The following is a 17,348-nucleotide window of genomic DNA, read 5'->3' on the forward strand; positions in this document are numbered from 1 at the left end:
GAACCCATTTAACTAATAAGATAACAGGTTCATAGTACCCATAGGTATCCACTTATCGAACCTATTTACCTGAATGGGTTAGGATACCTATTGGTACCCTATATACAACCAATGAGAGAAAAAATAATTAGTTCCTTTAATAGGACTTGAACCTTAGACATTAAATATTATATTATCAACGTGAAATAAAATCTTTTTATATTTTTACATATTAGATATTTTTTAATGTAACTTAAATTTTGATAAATACATTAAATAAATAAAATTTTCAAAATCTTTTATATATTTTAAATTAATATTTTATAAAATCTTTCACTATTCTTTCTCCAATTAATATCTATATTTTAATGATCATATACTCTTTTTCTCTCTCCCTTTTCTATTACTATACATGATATTTATCTTTCTCTGGTTATACTTTGAATCTTGAAATATAATTTATTATAAAATAAAATAAAGCAATTGATATAATAAATTTTATATCAAAATATTTCTCGTTTATTATTGTCTCTTTTATTCCATGTATTATTACTCTCTCTCTCTAATTACTATCTATCTCTTTCTCTTAATGTATTGTTACTTTTCATATGTCTCTCTGTCATTACTATCTATCTCTTTTTATTGATATATTATTATTCTTTATATATTATTATTCTCTATATGTCATTCTTTTCCTCTCTCCCCTTCCTATTATTATTTATCTATTTCTTTCCATGTAGATATGTTAGCATCTTTCTCTCTCTCCTTCATACTATTATTTATCTCTTTTTCTCGATGAATTCTCTCTCTCTCTCTCTCTCTCATTACTATTTATCTCTTTCTCTCGATGTATTATTACTCTTTATATGTTGAACGAGCGGTTTTACAAAGCAGAATTGAAAAAAAAAAAAAAGATTTAACCTAGGTTACATTCATCTGTGCCAAACACATTTTATACTAATTTGTTAAAAACAACAAAGGTTACAATTCTTGTAACCACAACTAGTCATCAAGCTCATTTTGCAATTTAGGAAACTAAAAAAACAACACTTTACCAAATGGGGTGTTGAATCATTATTTAACCACCTAACTCGGGTAGTAAGACCTCCAATCATAGGTCTTCCAATTCGTCCACATGAACTTACGATCAAGACAATCAGACAATTGAACCACAATCCCTCTGGGCGTGCTCTCCCTTCATTGACCAAGCAAGCACAAAATGGGTTTTGGTTCTCTTTGTTTTACTTGGGGAACTGAAGAAATAATTCTTTCAATTATTAATTCAAGAATTACAACTTCTGATGTCTCTTGATTTAAGTTAAGAAGAAACGAAACTTTTAGCCATGGGGTTTGAGAGAAAAAGAAAGAAGAAAAAGATGAATCTCTAAGTTGTCCCTAAACTTGCATGTGGATTCTAATATTTATATTTTAAAAATTCCCATGTCCCTAAAGTGAGGAAAAATCTTTAACTTTTAGCATTTAATATTTTGATATTTTATTAACGAATTTAACTTGAAAGTGTTAACAAACTCAAATCACAACACTACTTGAAAATATTCAAATCATATACTACTTTTTTCCATATATATATATATATATATATATATATATATATATATATACTTTTTCCTTTAATTTTTATTATATTTTCCAAAGCAAAGAAGACTATAAAGACTACATATCATTATCGTTGTAGTTGTTGACTATTCCCTGGCTACCTTATTTTCCGATTGCAAAATCTACTTAGTTTCCAAAACTTTAATGATGATATAATCTATTATGTGACATATGAAAAAGAAAGGGGTCATCAATTTCCAAGTAAACCCTGCCTTGAAATATTATGGTATCCAGAACTTGGGAAGTTTGAAAAATCTTTATATATGCTCCAGCTTTTTTGAATAATATATATTAAATTAAATAAATAAAAACCATTACAGAATTAAATATCACTGCTTGCTTCCAGTTGCTCTTATTTTCAATTAATTGTTTAAAAGCCTCATAGTAGATTTGTTGATATGTGAACATTTCTTCTCTTTTAAATACTCAAAATAATTCTAATCATCATCATCATCCAACATGAGGCAGAAAATAGGCAGAACCTGAAGGGCATATCATGCACTCAAGACATAAAAATTTTCCATTCCAAAACACTATATCTATACCACATTCTTTATTTATTATTTATTTATTTTTGATAAATACATTCTTTATTTTATTAACATTCTATTTTTCAATCAGCCCATCATCATCAACTATACAAAGCAAGCAACCCCACCCCTCTTCTGGGTTGTTTCCAGCGGGCTTCAAGAACTCACCAATTCATATAGAACAGTTCAGAGTACAATACAAGCATTTGGGTTCTCTTCAACGCTCACCACACGGTAGTATTGTGTCAGGTAGGGATTGTAGGCCTTGTAAGCTTTAACAAGCTCTGCAATCTGATCATTTGGATTCTTTTTCTCATCTTCTTTCTTCCCCCCTCCATCTTTCTTGCCACCATCTTTCTTTTCCTCTTTCGCTGGTCCCACTGACAGAATCTCTGTGTGCGAAATTTTCCTTAACTTTCCCACAATAGTTACAGGATCAACATCTCCAGTAACTGTTAATTTCCTGTCCTTCATGTCCACGGCAATGGAGTCAATCCCTGCAATTTTAGCAGATTTTAATTGGCTGAGTGAACAACTTAACCAGAATAAAATATAAGTACTTGTTTTATTTGCCATATCAATGCTGCAGGACAAGATAAAACAAAGGGTTACTGTACATTTTGGGTTTTATAATTCATATAAGTTGTATCCTTGCAAAACTAATGAAAATAGCCTTTAAATTATTAGTTGTATCAAGTGGACTTTGAATGCATATTACTCCATTGGAAAACTACACCACAAGAAAATTTTCCCACAGATCCAGTCCAATAGAAAGGCAGGAAAGAAGCAGTTTTAATCTTTTCCAGAATTTCCCTGTCAGCTGAAAAGAGGAACAAACCTGAAAGGCTGGAAACTGCTTTCATGGACTTTCTCTTGACCTTGTCGTCGTGTATGTCCAATTTCAAAACAACTTTCTGCAACAGAAACAGAAATCGGAAAGTTAGAAACAAGTAAACCCATGGTTGTCCATGGAAAACTCCATACTTTTACTGTTGATAAGTGCTTATTGAAGGATTAAATTCTCAGTAGGCAGCATATGCCATGAATAAGTCCAAGCTTCATGTCTTCCAAGGAAGCAACAGAAGTAAGAAGCAGAGCATCTAGAACTCAACCTTCAATAAAACAATTTCTTTTTTCTTGAAATAAAAAGAAGGATTATGCAATCCATAGCATCTCTGATTTGCAAAACCATAAATTCCAGATTAACAACAAAGCAAGCACATGAAACCATATTGAATTTGACAGTATCAAAGAAAATCTAGATAGGACTCTTGCTTTGTATTTCAAAAAGAAACATAACACTAATCCACAAGAGATTATAGGTCATTCAAGTATAACAATCACAAGGTTTTTTCCAGGAAATTTACTAAGCTTGACTTGAGGCTGAAGGAAATCTTACTTTCATTTTCAATTGGGATTCAAAGCTGTGACCTGGATTTGAATACTGTTAACTAATCAAGATAAGAAAAGATAAATAAACACACACACGCAAATGGAGAGGAAGAGATTTTAAATATAAAAGGGAGTAGACACAGGAAGGAAATGAAAGAAGCTTCCTTGCAGAACTAGGCGTGTGAAAGATGGACTAACTTGTGAGCCACAGGCTTCATATATTGCCAGAAGAGGTCATAAAATATTAATTGAACAAAAACCCAAAATTATTCCGGAATCGAATAGGAACCCAAATTTATGTGGTGCAAGGAACTTGATCAAAGTCTTAGACTGGGAAATTGGAAAAAAAAATCAAGCCGTGGACTTGGAAACTAAGACAAGTCATTTCTTGGTAATGATGGTCTAGGTAATGTGAACTTGAGTTGTTCTTGTACTTCAATTTTTTTTCCCTAGTGTTTCTTAATTGATTATTCCAGATTTCACAACTATAGTCATGGCTGAACTAAAATTCATTATTTTTTTTTTAAAAAAAAAAGGAGAAAAGCTGGTTGGTCTTAGACAACTATTTTTGTCTTCTCTCCTATGTAATATAAAGAAATAGTTTCCTTCTACATGATGGGTTAAATAATAATAAATCAATTAGATAAATTAGATAAAGGGTGTATTTAGAATATACCAAATTAATTAATAAATTATAACATTTTCATTTTAATTTTTTATTTAAAATGAGATATAAATGAATTATTTCATACTGATTTATTGCGAATGTTACGACTATTACATCCAGTTATCATCCCCATACAGGTTAATGAATAGCACGGATACTGACCAGACAATTAAATAAAGAAAGATGAGTATTAATATTTGAAAAAACTACATTTAAAATCCAAAATAATATTTGGAGTTAGTTTTATTATGCAAGTTACTCGATAAAATCCTATTATATATATATATATATATATATATATTAATTGTATCTAATAATTCTTATATATTCATAATATATAAATGAATTAACAAAATTATTCAGATGTAAGTTTTGTCGAAAACTATCTGTTACGCAGGCCTTAATATTTTATTATTATTATTATTATTATTATTATTATTATTATTATTATTATATGTAAAAAAACTGATATATATATAAACCTTGTCATTTCATAATCAGATCTTGTGACTCGGACTTCAGCTAACATACCCCATTTAAATAGTTCTCTGGCGTCTAGATATCGAGTTCCAGACATCTGAGTGGTTTTGAAGCGGGGGATGCTGAAATCTAAGCTGTGTTCACAGTCTGGATAGCACAGAGGATATCAGTTAGGTATTCTACCTCAGACTTACCTAGCTCTTCTAGGTTTTCTACTTCAGAAATACCTAGATCCACTTTAAAAAACGTAGATTACTCTACAAATGTTCCACATCCAGTTTATACAAATTTACAAAATGAGTCTGTTCAGGATGGAACCCAAACAGAGTCAGAACCTACCAGAGCCTGGGGGGGAAAAGGTTCTATTTAAGGTTCGGATTCACATTTAAACATTTTTTAGAGGTTGGTAAGATGATCTTAAGGTGATAAGACAGCTTCTTTAGAGGTGTAAACAGGCCTGGGTTGTAAGTCCCGTCTTTGTAGCCGAGAGGGCGTGTTTAGGGCAGTGATTCCTAGTGCGATTACCTCACTTAACTCAAAAGATCAACCTAGAAAAATTCTTTAAGTATGAATCCAATTTTCTGTAGAACAGTTTCTTCTTCAAACTCTTCTACCTCGTCCTCCGAGTCAAGAAAGATAGTTAATAGTGAAGAAATAATAATCGAAAATTTTGAAAAATGTATAGATAATTGGGAAATTCCAAAAGCACAAAAGGATTAGATCTATCAGACTACAAAACTCAATTTTTTCAAAACTGATTTCACAATCAAAACTGAAGAGAGAGATCTTCAGATTACAAAACCCTTTGAGACGATTTCTCTTCTGTCTCAAAAATCTTTACAAAAATACCGTGAAAAACAATACAAATACATCCATATAGGCTTAGTCCAAGTTGGAATAAAACCACTTACAAAAGAAGGGTTGAACACCTCAATCCTAGCAGTTCTTAGAGATACTAGGTTCATAAACTTTCAGGACTCCTTGCTTAGTTCAGTTGAGTCTAGTTTGTGCAGTGGACCAATATCTTTTGATTGCTATCCAAATTTTACTGTTTCGTTAAACGACAGTAATATTACAAAATCCCTTGTTTTACAAATCAAAACTCACAATTACAAAATGCTTGAAGGATCTATTCCTCTTGCACTAATTTACAAAATCCATTACAAAGCTATGGTTTCTGCTTTTGCCACAAAACATAAGTTTCAAAGTAAAAGAGGAGAAACTTTGCTTTTACAAACTGATCTTACAAAATCCAACACTGTAATCCCTAGATCTATCCAGTGGAAGGACATAACCCTACCAGAAGAATGGATTTTAGAAGGTGCAGTAGAACCAGAATCTCCAAAAATAGTTGAGCCAAACGTTCAACTTAGGCAAATAACCCAGTATGACGATGGAAGAGTCAGCCTTAGCTTTAACAGAAGCTTTAGGTTTCCAGATGATTCCTCAACATCCAGTACTGTTGACATAGGAAGAGTGTCTTATATACCTTCTGTCATTAGTTTGCCTGTTACAAAACCAATTGGAATACAAAATATACAGCCTAGGTATTCTACCTCAGACTTACCTAGCTCTTCTAGGTTTTCTACTTCAGAAATACCTAGATCCACTTTACAAAATGTAGATTACTCTATAAATGTTCCACATCTAGTTTATACAAATTTACAAAATGAGTCTGGAACCCAAACAGAGTCAGAACCTACTTCTCCTACCTTTTCAGCCATTACAGAAAATGTAAACCATGAACTTAATGTGCTTGAAAAAGAATTTGAAGTAGACAAACAATATTTGCATGATGATTTTTATTCTCCTAAAAATCATAAAAAGCAAATGTGGTTTTTCAAAAATTTCAATGATCAAAGGAAAGAAATTCAAAAGGAATATTATGACTTTATACACCAACACAAAGTTCATATCATTTTCTTTGATTGGTTTGAGATGTATGCTAAACAGCATAACATTTCATATCCATTTTCCAAAACTCCAAAAACTTTCAAAAAATTAGATCCAGTTTCAAAACCTAAACAACAGGAGTCAGAAGATAATCAATCAGAATTTATTGCGGCTCTGAAAGATCTTTTAAAGAAAGCAGAAGAAAAACTGTCTGATAACCCTGTTAATATTAAGAATAAAACTCCTTATAAAAAGAATTCAAAACAACAGGTTTTAAAGGAACAGAAACCCCAAAAAACCTTTGCATTACAAAACAAACCTCTTCCAAAATCAATCCAAGAATTACAAATAAAATGTGAATTCAAAATCTCTGAATCCACTGACAATCAAAAATCATTACAAAAAGAAGAATTAGTCATTCAAAATTTGAGTACTAATTTTTCAACTTCCCCTTCAAACTCCAACCAGGAGTCTGAAGAAAACGCGCCTTTACAAAAAGATGGATTAGTTAATAATTCATCCAATTTAGATTCTAAAATTGAATCTGAAGAAAATGCAAAAAATGTTCACATGCTTTTAAAAAATCAAGAATTAGTCTTAGATGTTTTAAAGCATGAAGAAACTCCTGAAGATAAGAAAAAACTACAAAACCCTCCAGTCCAATGCCTCCAAAGAGAAATAAAAATCACTAAGAATGAGCTTAAACAGCTTAAAGAGAAGAAGGCACAGGACTCAAAAGCAATCCAGCTTTTGTTTTCAAACCCCCAGGAAGAATCTGAGAAAAATAAAGAAAATAGTTTGGAAACTCAAAGCCCTCCAGAAGATTTTCTTTTCATCCTCAATCAGATCACCTCCAGAAAATATTTGATACAAATTACCATTGTTTTTTCAAAAGATTTCAAAATCAATACAATTGCCTTATTTGATACAGGAGCAGATTTAAACTGTATTAAAGAAGGAATTGTTCCAAAGAAATTTTACGAGAAAACCACAGAAAAACTTTCAGCTGCAAATAATTCAAAAATGGCTATTAGCTATAAGACAGAAGCCTCCATAGCTAATGGTGATTTTCTTTTCAAAACCTCATTCGTAATTGTTCAAGATATTCATCATAGTGTAATCTTAGGGACTCCTTTCATTAACTTGATAATTCCCTACATGGTTAACGATGATAATATCTCCTTCAAAACTACAAAACAAACTCTTGTTTTCCCTTTCGTTACAAAACCAAAAACAAGAAATCTCAATATTATAAAAGCTTGTTCCATTTATAATAATGAGATTAATGTTTTAATAGAGGGAAAAAGGCAACACTTGTTGTATTTACAGCAAGATATTTCTTTAACAAGAATTGAAAAACAATTACAAAATGATTTGGTAAAATAGAAAATTTTGGATTTCAAAACCCAAATTGAAAGAGAAATTTGTTCTGATTTACCAAACGCCTTTTGGAATCGAAAACAACATATGGTAGATTTACCATATGAAAATGATTTCAATGAAAAACAGATACCTACAAAAGCCAGACCAATCCAAATGAATGCTGAACTAGAACAACACTGTCATTCAGAAATTTTGGATTTAAAGAAAAAAGGATTAATTACAGAATCTAGATCTCCTTGGAGTTGTGCAGCTTTTTATGTAAACAAAAATTCAGAAATAGAAAGAGGCACTCCTAGATTAGTAATTAATTACAAACCTTTGAATAAAGCTTTAAAATGGATCAGGTATCCAATTCCAAACAAAAAAGATCTTTTACAAAAACTTCATTCTGCATTTGTATTTTCCAAATTTAATATGAAATCAGGATTTTGGCAAATACAAATTGATCCAAAAGATAGATACAAAACCGCATTTACAGTTCCCTTTGGACAGTATGAGTGGAAAGTCATGCCTTTTGGCCTGAAAAATGCCCCATCAGAATTCCAGAGAATTATGAATGAAATCTTTAATCCATATTCAAAATTTTGCATAGTCTATATAGATGATGTTCTTGTGTTCTCGAAGTCAATTGAACAACACTTCAAACACTAGAACATTCTTCTCTGTTACAAAACGAAATGGTCTTGCCGTTTCAAAATCAAAGATTTCTCTTTTTCAAACCAGAGTTAGGTTTCTAGGTCATTACATATCCCAAGGAACCATTACTCCAATAGAGAGAAGTCTAGAATTTTCAAACAAATTTCCTGACAAAATCTTGGATAAAACCCAGCTGCAAAGATTCTTAGGTAGCTTGAATTATGTCTTAGATTTTTGTCCAAATATTAACCGTCTAGCAAAACCCTTGCATGATAGGTTAAAGAAAAACCCTGTTCCATGGACAGATCATCACACTGAAGTGATCCGTCATATCAAACAACAGGTCCAAACCATTCCTTGTCTGCATTTAGCAGATCCATTAGCCCCTAAGGTAGTCGAAACAGATGCCTCAGAGTTAGGTTATGGTGGGATTTTAAAACAAGTTCAAAACGGAAAAGAACAAATATTTCAATTCCATTCTGCACATTGGAATGATTGTCAAAAGAAATACTCTACCATCAAAAAAGAGATTCTTGCAATTGTCATGTGCATACAAAAATTTCAAAGTGATTTATTAAATCAAAAATTTTTGCTTAGAATTGATTGCAAATCAGCCAAAGAAGTTTTGCAAAAAGATGTTCAAAATCTTGCATCAAAACAAATTTTTGCACGATGGCAAGCAATTTTAAGTATTTTTGATTTTGAAATTGAATTTATAAAAGGAGATACAAATTCCATCCCAGACTTTCTAACCAGAGAATTTCTTCAAAACAGGCCAATGCCCAGAAAGAAAAATACCAAGGCTGAAGCCTCAGCCTCTACAAAACCAAACCCTACAAAACCAATCATCTCTTCTGCAAAACCTATTCAAACTTGGGCAGACATGGTCGAAGCAGAAGAAGAAGATCAAACAAAATTCATTGAATCTCAGGCTCCAGAAACAGACAGCCAGATTCAAAAATGGATAGAATCACTGTCCAAATCTCCTGAAGTTCTTCAGGCTCTACAAAACATAACTCAGGCCAATCAGGCCCAGAAAGGTAAATCTACAAAACCTATTTCCAAAACCCAGGAGAAAGGAGAGTCTTCCTCCCAAAAAACCCTTTCTTAAACTTTTCAAAACACTTCTCAAGCCCATGAGATTTTACAAATAGATTTTCAAACCGATGTTTCTCAACCAAATTCTTCTCAAATAGTTTTGTCTCAAACAAAATTAAAAAAGAAGTCTTCGGAATGGATTACAAAAACCCATTTTCAAAATGTTTTAATCATAGAGGATGAGTTCTTACACCAAGACGCCTCTATGGCAATTTCAAAAGCCTTTACAAAAGGATGGCATTACAAACCTTGGGATCTTTCCAAAACCCGAGCCTACTATCAGGCAATACTTGAATTTACTGGCTCGGCAAAATTCAAACATTTTTATCTAAAAGAAAATCATGCTGATCCGGCTTATTCAACCTGCCACATTCAAAACGTCCTTAATCCTTCTGATTGGGGGCAAGAACTTACAAAACCAAAAATCTTCCCATTATCATTCTAAAACAAGATTGACCATTGCCAACATTTCAATTACTGGGATTACCAACAGGCATGGTACAATACCTTTCTCATACAAAATCACAAGAATAGTCATTCATGGCTGTTCTATTTCCAAAAAACATTTGATCCATCCAAAACCCCTTCATGGTGTAACACCCTCTCGGTAGCAACTCCGTACATTCTACTGTTCCGGTGACCGGTGTCGGTCCGGACAGCTAGAACGTTCGGAAAAATATTTAAACTAAAGTGAGGAACCATAAATAACTCAAATATTGATAAGAAAAATTTAGTAAAAATTTTAGAAATAAAATACAAACAAGTCAAATGAGCCGGTGCCCAAGCGATGGGTAATCGGAGGGAAGTTGCGGTTCTCGCAACTAGGAGCCCTAGACCCGGGTAAAAATTCATAAAATAATTTTTGGGACTCCAGAGAAGGGTCATTGAGGTTCCTATGGCATTAGAATGCCAAGAAAATATTTAGAAAAATTTTTCAATCGGTACAGACAATTTTGACCCGTTAAGCCAAACGGAGGGCATTTTGGTCATTTCGCCTTCAGAGACGATTTTTGGCCGACTTGTCCAGTTAAGTAAATAATTATTATGATCTAAAATGTGAATAAATATTACTAAAAATTGAATTGAAAATGAGTAGAAAAGAAAAGAAAAAAAAAAGAATTAAATGGGAATTTATGACATCACATGATGTCATTAGTGTACCTTCACCCAATTATATGGTGACACATGGCTATAACCCATTTAAAATCAATAAAATGGGCAGAAAATGAGAGAAAAATGCAGCTTTCTTCTTCTTCCCAAATTCCATACGTGAACCTTTCTTCCTCCATTAAAATTCATTTCATTTTCTCTCTTCCAAACCTTGAATTCTCACCACTAAACCTTAAATTCTCTTCATTAAAACTTGTCCACTCATCTTGGGAAGGTGTTTGGCAGCCTAGAAAGTGAAGGAAAGGGAAGTTTAAGCTTGAAAAATTTTGCCCTACAAGAGGTTAGTGCTTACTTATGCTAATATTCCTTTACTTCCATGTTAAGGACTTGAATTTAGTATGAAATTGTAAGTTAAATGGACTAAAACTCATGTGTATGTGTACTATAAATTTTGGCAGCCCTAAGGAAGGAACAATGATGGAGTGTTTTTGATGGTTTTAATGGACTTAAAATGAATTAGAGATTATGTTTAAGGTGCATATACACATATGTGATGAATGAAAGTGTGTATCTAAGGTGTATGTGTGAATCATAATGGGAAACTAGGGTTTGGGAGTGAAAATGTGGACTTGGCTTATGAAATTGTTAAAGGACATTTTAATGGTCAATTAGTGACCATTTGAGGAGATTTGACCATAATATGGATTGAAAAATAGCATGGTAAAGGGAATGACTATGCTGCCTAGGGACAAGCAGAATGGGTGAGATTTCAGTCCAATTACACAGCCATAACTTTGGCTGTGTTGGTCCAATTGGTGTTTGGCCAATTGGACATGAAACTAGGCTTGTAATGGCACATTTTTGCTGAAGAAACCATGCCCAAAAGACCAAAGCAAGAGGACCAAAAGTTGGCCCCATTCCGGATACCCTGCAACCAGCACCTGCAGAAATGACCAAATGAACAGTAACTGTTCATTTGGCCATAACTCACTGTAGATATGGTCAATTGACCTGAAATTTTTACAGCAACAAGATAGGATATAGACAAACAACTTTCATGCAGAACATCACCCCAAATTATGCCATTAACCCATTCAAATTATTGGGAAAAGTTGAGTTATCAAACCTGCAACTCTGCAGATTTTCATTTGAGCAGTAATGTTTGGAGGACTATAACTCTCTCTAGAAAACTCGGATTTAGGCGATTCTTGAACCGATGGAAACCTAAGGTACGGTAGAACATTTCATATGAAGAAAGTTAGACCAAATTATGAACTTAAATTGATCAAATTACTGACCAAATTTGGACCAAAATCTGTCAAAACCCAAAAGTGCAGCATGAACAGTGCACGTGAACAGTAAACTTATTTTGGCCATAACTTGAGCTACAAAACTCCAAATGGAGTGATTCAAAAAAAGGAATTCAACTAGACAAAATAAGGAACATTTTCTATGAAGGAAGTTTTATCAAATTCCAACAGTAAATCGACCAATGAAACAGTGCAACTTCGGAGCACAAAAACCGAAAATTGGCAATTTTGCCAAAATGACCTAAGCTTTGAGAAAGTGACCAAAACCAACAAGTTTTAAATGAAAAATGTAGTATGTTTGAAGTGCCAAAGTCAATGTACATATTTTCTATGCAAAAGTCAACATTTTAGTTGACTAATGAAGTGAATAGTGACATGATAACTTGAAATAAGCTTGGAAATGGATTTGGTAATTGATTCCAACAAGTTTTAAATGCAAAATGTGGTACACCGGGAGTGTTAAAACCAATGTACCTATTGTCTATGCAAAAGTCAACATTTTTGTTGACCAATGAGGTAAATAGTGACACCAAAACTTGAAATTCAAAATTTGAAATTAGAAATGCATCTAGGGGACTTTAAATTGCAATTGGCAATTAATACTAGTAAATGTAAAACTCAAAATGTGGGATCTTGGTGTAATTAGAATTAATATATCCATTAAGTATAAAAAGGTCAACATTTTGGTTGACTAGTATGGTGAATAGTAATCAAAATGATTAGTGAATTAAGATGAAGACCTAGAACCAATTCTAAGCTTAAATGCTTAGAATTGTATGACAAATATGGACTATGCATCCTAGTCAAAATTATTAAAAAGAAATTTAGGCCATAAATTTGAAATCCATGAAATATTCATGGATTACTTGAAACATGAAAAATAAGTCACCTAATTGATGTGAATAGATAGTTAGGGCATATGTGCCCATCACAAATGGAATTCATAAAATATTAGTAACTCAACTTGAAATATAAAATTTGTAATTACATAAGTAGACTCTTGAATGTATAAATGAGAAAGGAAAAATGTTTTGAATACAATGGTACATGTGAACCATTGTTTAGAATTGGGATCAATATGAATAACATAATGAATGGATAAATAAACCATATTAATGTATGAATGAGACATTAGCCCTCATTATTGTAAAGAGGAGAAGTATTTTGAGTACAATGGTATAAAAGGATAATTGATGTGAATTGTGATCATATAAATGATCAAATGAATGTATGAATTATGATTGAAATTTATCATGAAATAATGAAGTCATAAAGCACAATATATTAATATTTTAAAGTATCAAATGCCCTAGTATACCTAACATGATTGGTTTGGATAGTTTGGCATGCCAATAGGGTATTGTTTTAGCAGTACTGCGAAAGGCTTTATGCCTGTATTCATGGCTTTATGCCTGTATTCATGGCTTTTATGCCCGTATTCATGGCTTTTATGCCTGATTATGTGATATCATGGCTTTTTAGCCATACTGACTGCATACATGGTTGACGTTCTGCGTTCCATGGTATGACGGCCCGAGGCACCGCAGTGTCCAGTGCCAACGACCCGTTATCCAGTCCAGTCGTCTAGTATCGATTACTTGGGCAGTCAATTAAAGTATTATTCAATTCAGGCAGCTAAGTTAAGTTAAGTATAATGAAAATCCAGTACAATTAAATTAAGTATTGAATGAATAAGCAAAAGAGATTAGCAAAAGAAACATAACAAAAATATAAATTGCGTAACTGCATGACTTGAAATACAATACGGATAGAATAAATTATATACCGCTAGTATTACTGAAAAGTTATAAACTAAGCACTTCCAAAGAGGAACAAACTAGTATATAAGATCGTTGATACTAGAAATACCATACCAAATTAAATTGATTCTTGAGTATCTGAATTATCATTTATTTCTTTCTTTACTTGTATATATTATTTCTGGTTATATTATTGCACCACTAAGCAGAAATGCTTAGCGCGATGGAATTGCTTCCTCGCGCAGGTACTGAAGGTAAAACCAGTAGATTGTCGACTGAGATTTTTGGAGTCCAGATCTGCAGAAGTGTCAGAAGAGTTCAAGATTGTCACCTCCTCAAAGAATGCATGTAGATAGGGCTCATTTTATACATGTTATGTATATTGTTCATTCCTAGCACATTGTAAATTATTTGTATATCTTGTACAAAATAAACTCATGTAATTAACCTATGAATTATGGAAGCTATTCAAAGTAAGTATTTTAGTATGTGAATTGAATTTGAGTTATAATGAGATTATACTTGTGAATATTGAGATATTGAAAATCTAATGAGATTTCTGAGAAATCTGGATACTGTATTGAGATACATTATGTTTGAAATTTTTGAGACTATTAAGTTTGAGAAATTGATTATATATTGAAATTGTCTTTGGCAGGTTCAGAAGAACTGTTAGTCCAAATTACAGCCGACACTTTGTCGGATTATCGTTAAAATTTTTGAAATTTCCAATTTAGTTAGATTTTGATAAAAGTAAAAATAGCCTAAATCTTCAATAAAGTTTTTGAATAAATAAATCAAGGACTGTAATGAAATCAGATAAAATAGAGTGCTCCGGCATACTGAGTGGCATAACTTGCTCGGCTACACTGTAGTCGGGTAAGGGGTGTCACACATGGTTTGCTCAGTGGTGGAAGTATTTTGGTGCACTACCTGAAATTCTTACACCAGAAATATCAGAGAGTTTAAACCTTTTCAAAACCCATTACAAACCCTCACCCAAAGAGAAAAGGTTTCCTCCTCTTCTCTTTTTTTCTTCAAAATTCTTTTTACCTTGGGTTCTTATCTGGTTTTTTGAATTTCGACCCCAAGATGGATTGAATACAATCATCAGAAGGTTCAAGGTAAAATAGTGGGATTCATTTAATATCCCAGAAACAATTACAAACCAAGGAGTAAAAACCTGGCTTAAGGAAAAAAACCTGTTGCCACCAACTCCTATACAAAACTTTTCAAATCAATTGTTTTTGGCTCAAAGATCACATGCCATGGCAAGATTAGCAGGAGCTAAAAATGATGAAGAATATTTTGCAATAATGGAACAATTATTGCAAAACAGAACCAATTCTTCTATAGCCAATTCAGATTCAAAACCCATCATAGACTTGGGAGATGATGATGAAGAAGGTTTTGGTACCTCTTCACAAACACAAAATCTGTTATAAAAAAAAAAGAGAAAAAGAAAAAGAAAAAGAAAAAATTTAAGACCGGCAAAAGAAATTTATGGCGGCAAAATTATCCATTTTCTCTTCATTTCCCTTTATTTTAATTTTTGTAATCATTTTTACTTTTGTAATATTCTCTTTTCTCTTCCTTTATTTCAAAACTAGACAGGACACTGTTTACCTGTCATTCTTGTACTGTTCACTTTTTACTGTTCGCATGTGAAGGAGACAAGAAGCACTGTTCACACGTGAAGGCATCAAGTGGCAGACACTGTTCAAAACCTACAAAATTACAAAACTGCCCCTGGACATCTCTATATAAGGGGGCACCCATCCAAGGCAAAAGGGAGGCCACTTCAAAGGAACAAAAGCTTACCCAAGCTTCTCCCTCTTCAAGCTTCTCCCTTTCAAGCTTCTCAAGCCGAGAGAATCCGAAGAAGGTCCTGAAGAAGTCTCAACCCGAGGTGAAGAAAGGAGCAAGAAGGTTGATTCACTTCCCATCCTGCCCTACCTCTACCTCACCTACAAACCTACAAACCCTGTAACTTCCTTGTAGTAGATCTTAGGAAGCTCATGTGTTGAGCAACCTTTGTAAGTCCTACCCGGAATTACATCTCCAAAACCTTTGTACAAATCTTACAAATTTTATAAAGTTTTGAAGTAAGTTTTCTTCAATTTCTTTTACAAAAATTTAAGTTTATTTTGCATGCATATGGTCGGTTCAACCGCCTGATCTGCATAAATATACGTATATATATTCATAACGGACTGGCTCTGCTGCCTATTGAATATATACATGTATATTCATATTTAAATTTACAAATTTAATTTTATTTTTGTTAAGTATATATATTCTTAACGGACTGGCTCTGCCGCCTATAGAATATATATATTTAATCTTATTATTGGTCCAAAGTGGACTAAATCACCATTGTTGGATGATTCTGCCATCTGCAAAAACTCACAAGGGTTAGTTTGTAATAAGCAGTAATCAAAAAATTGATTTTTGAAAACAAACTTGTTTAATGAAATTTCTTTTTGTAAATGCTATCTTGTTTCCTGTTCCAAAACATTTATTTGATTATCAAAAATGGAATAAGCCTTTATGATATTCAAATTCTTTGTTTTGGGTTTTTCAATAAAAGGAAAAACAAGATTTTGGTTTTTTGTTTCATATCCTTTTCTTTGATTGGTTTGAGATGTATGCTAAACAGTATAACATTTCATATCCGTTTTCCAAAGCTCCAAACACTTTCAAAAAATCAGTCCCAATTTCAAAACCTTCTCAAATTTTAAAACCCAAACAACAAGAGTCAGAAGATAATCAATCAGAATTCATTGCAGCTCTCTCTCTCTCTCTCTCTCTCTCTCTCTCTCTCTCTCTCTCTCTCTCTCTCTCTCTCTCTCTATATATATATATATATATATATATATATTTATAATTAATAATGATAATAAGAATAAAGTAAAAAACAAAAATAGAAATCCGTGAACAAGAAAAGAAATTTGATTAAATGAAAATGACTAGTTTTATTGAACTTGGGGTTAGGATTGAGTGTGATAATCTGGTGATTAACTTGGTAATATAGCCTTGTCCCACTCCTATTTGACTCCTCACTAACATGAGGACTAAATATTGTCTTTACTTGGGAGTACAATGATAGGCGGCCACATGTTGTTCAATAGTTTGTCTCATTGGGCCTCACATTTGATTAAGTGACAAGTTTCTTCCTATAGGGTTGGGTTAAATTGAGGATGTCAACTGATGACTTTAGGCCTCAAACCTAAGGGGACTATAATTATCATACTCAAAGAGCTCTCACTTTTTACGGCTAAAAAAGAAAAACTTAGAGTCAATTATATTTTATAGCTCACATTAGTGAATATTTAGTCAATTTCTTATTTTATTTTTAGGAACTTTTTCTTTCTTACATTTCGCTAAATATAAAATTAATTGAAAATAATAAATATAAACTGTTTTAGTAATATAAATATAGTTAAAATAAGCATACTTTATATATAAAAAAAATTATTAAACACTTGTTTCC

The 17,348-nt window shown here is 32.4% G+C and overlaps 1 protein-coding gene across 1 annotated transcript; it reads right to left on the minus strand.

The window, feature by feature from the left end:
* Positions 1–2,112: 2,112 nt before the first annotated feature.
* Positions 2,113–3,798, minus strand: LOC110672458 (heavy metal-associated isoprenylated plant protein 39). Its single transcript, XM_021835244.2, has 3 exons — positions 3,526–3,798; positions 2,965–3,040; positions 2,113–2,623 (listed from the first exon to the last, which is right to left on the minus strand). Exons 1-3 carry the CDS (start codon positions 3,529–3,531, stop codon positions 2,313–2,315), a joined length of 393 nt encoding a protein of 130 aa, XP_021690936.2. The 5' UTR covers positions 3,532–3,798; the 3' UTR covers positions 2,113–2,312.
* Positions 3,799–17,348: the final 13,550 nt, after the last annotated feature.

Source organism: Hevea brasiliensis, chromosome 9, assembly GCF_030052815.1.
Source record: "Hevea brasiliensis isolate MT/VB/25A 57/8 chromosome 9, ASM3005281v1, whole genome shotgun sequence".
Classification (NCBI taxonomy): domain Eukaryota; kingdom Viridiplantae; phylum Streptophyta; class Magnoliopsida; order Malpighiales; family Euphorbiaceae; genus Hevea; species Hevea brasiliensis.

What these genes read in the sequence shown, in the direction of transcription:
- LOC110672458 (XM_021835244.2), bottom strand. An exon ending in AGCAGTTTCCAGCCTTTCAG is followed by an intron (nt 2,624 to 2,964) that starts GTTTGTTCCTCT and finishes CTAAAATTGCAG; the next exon opens with GGATTGACTCCATTGCCGTG.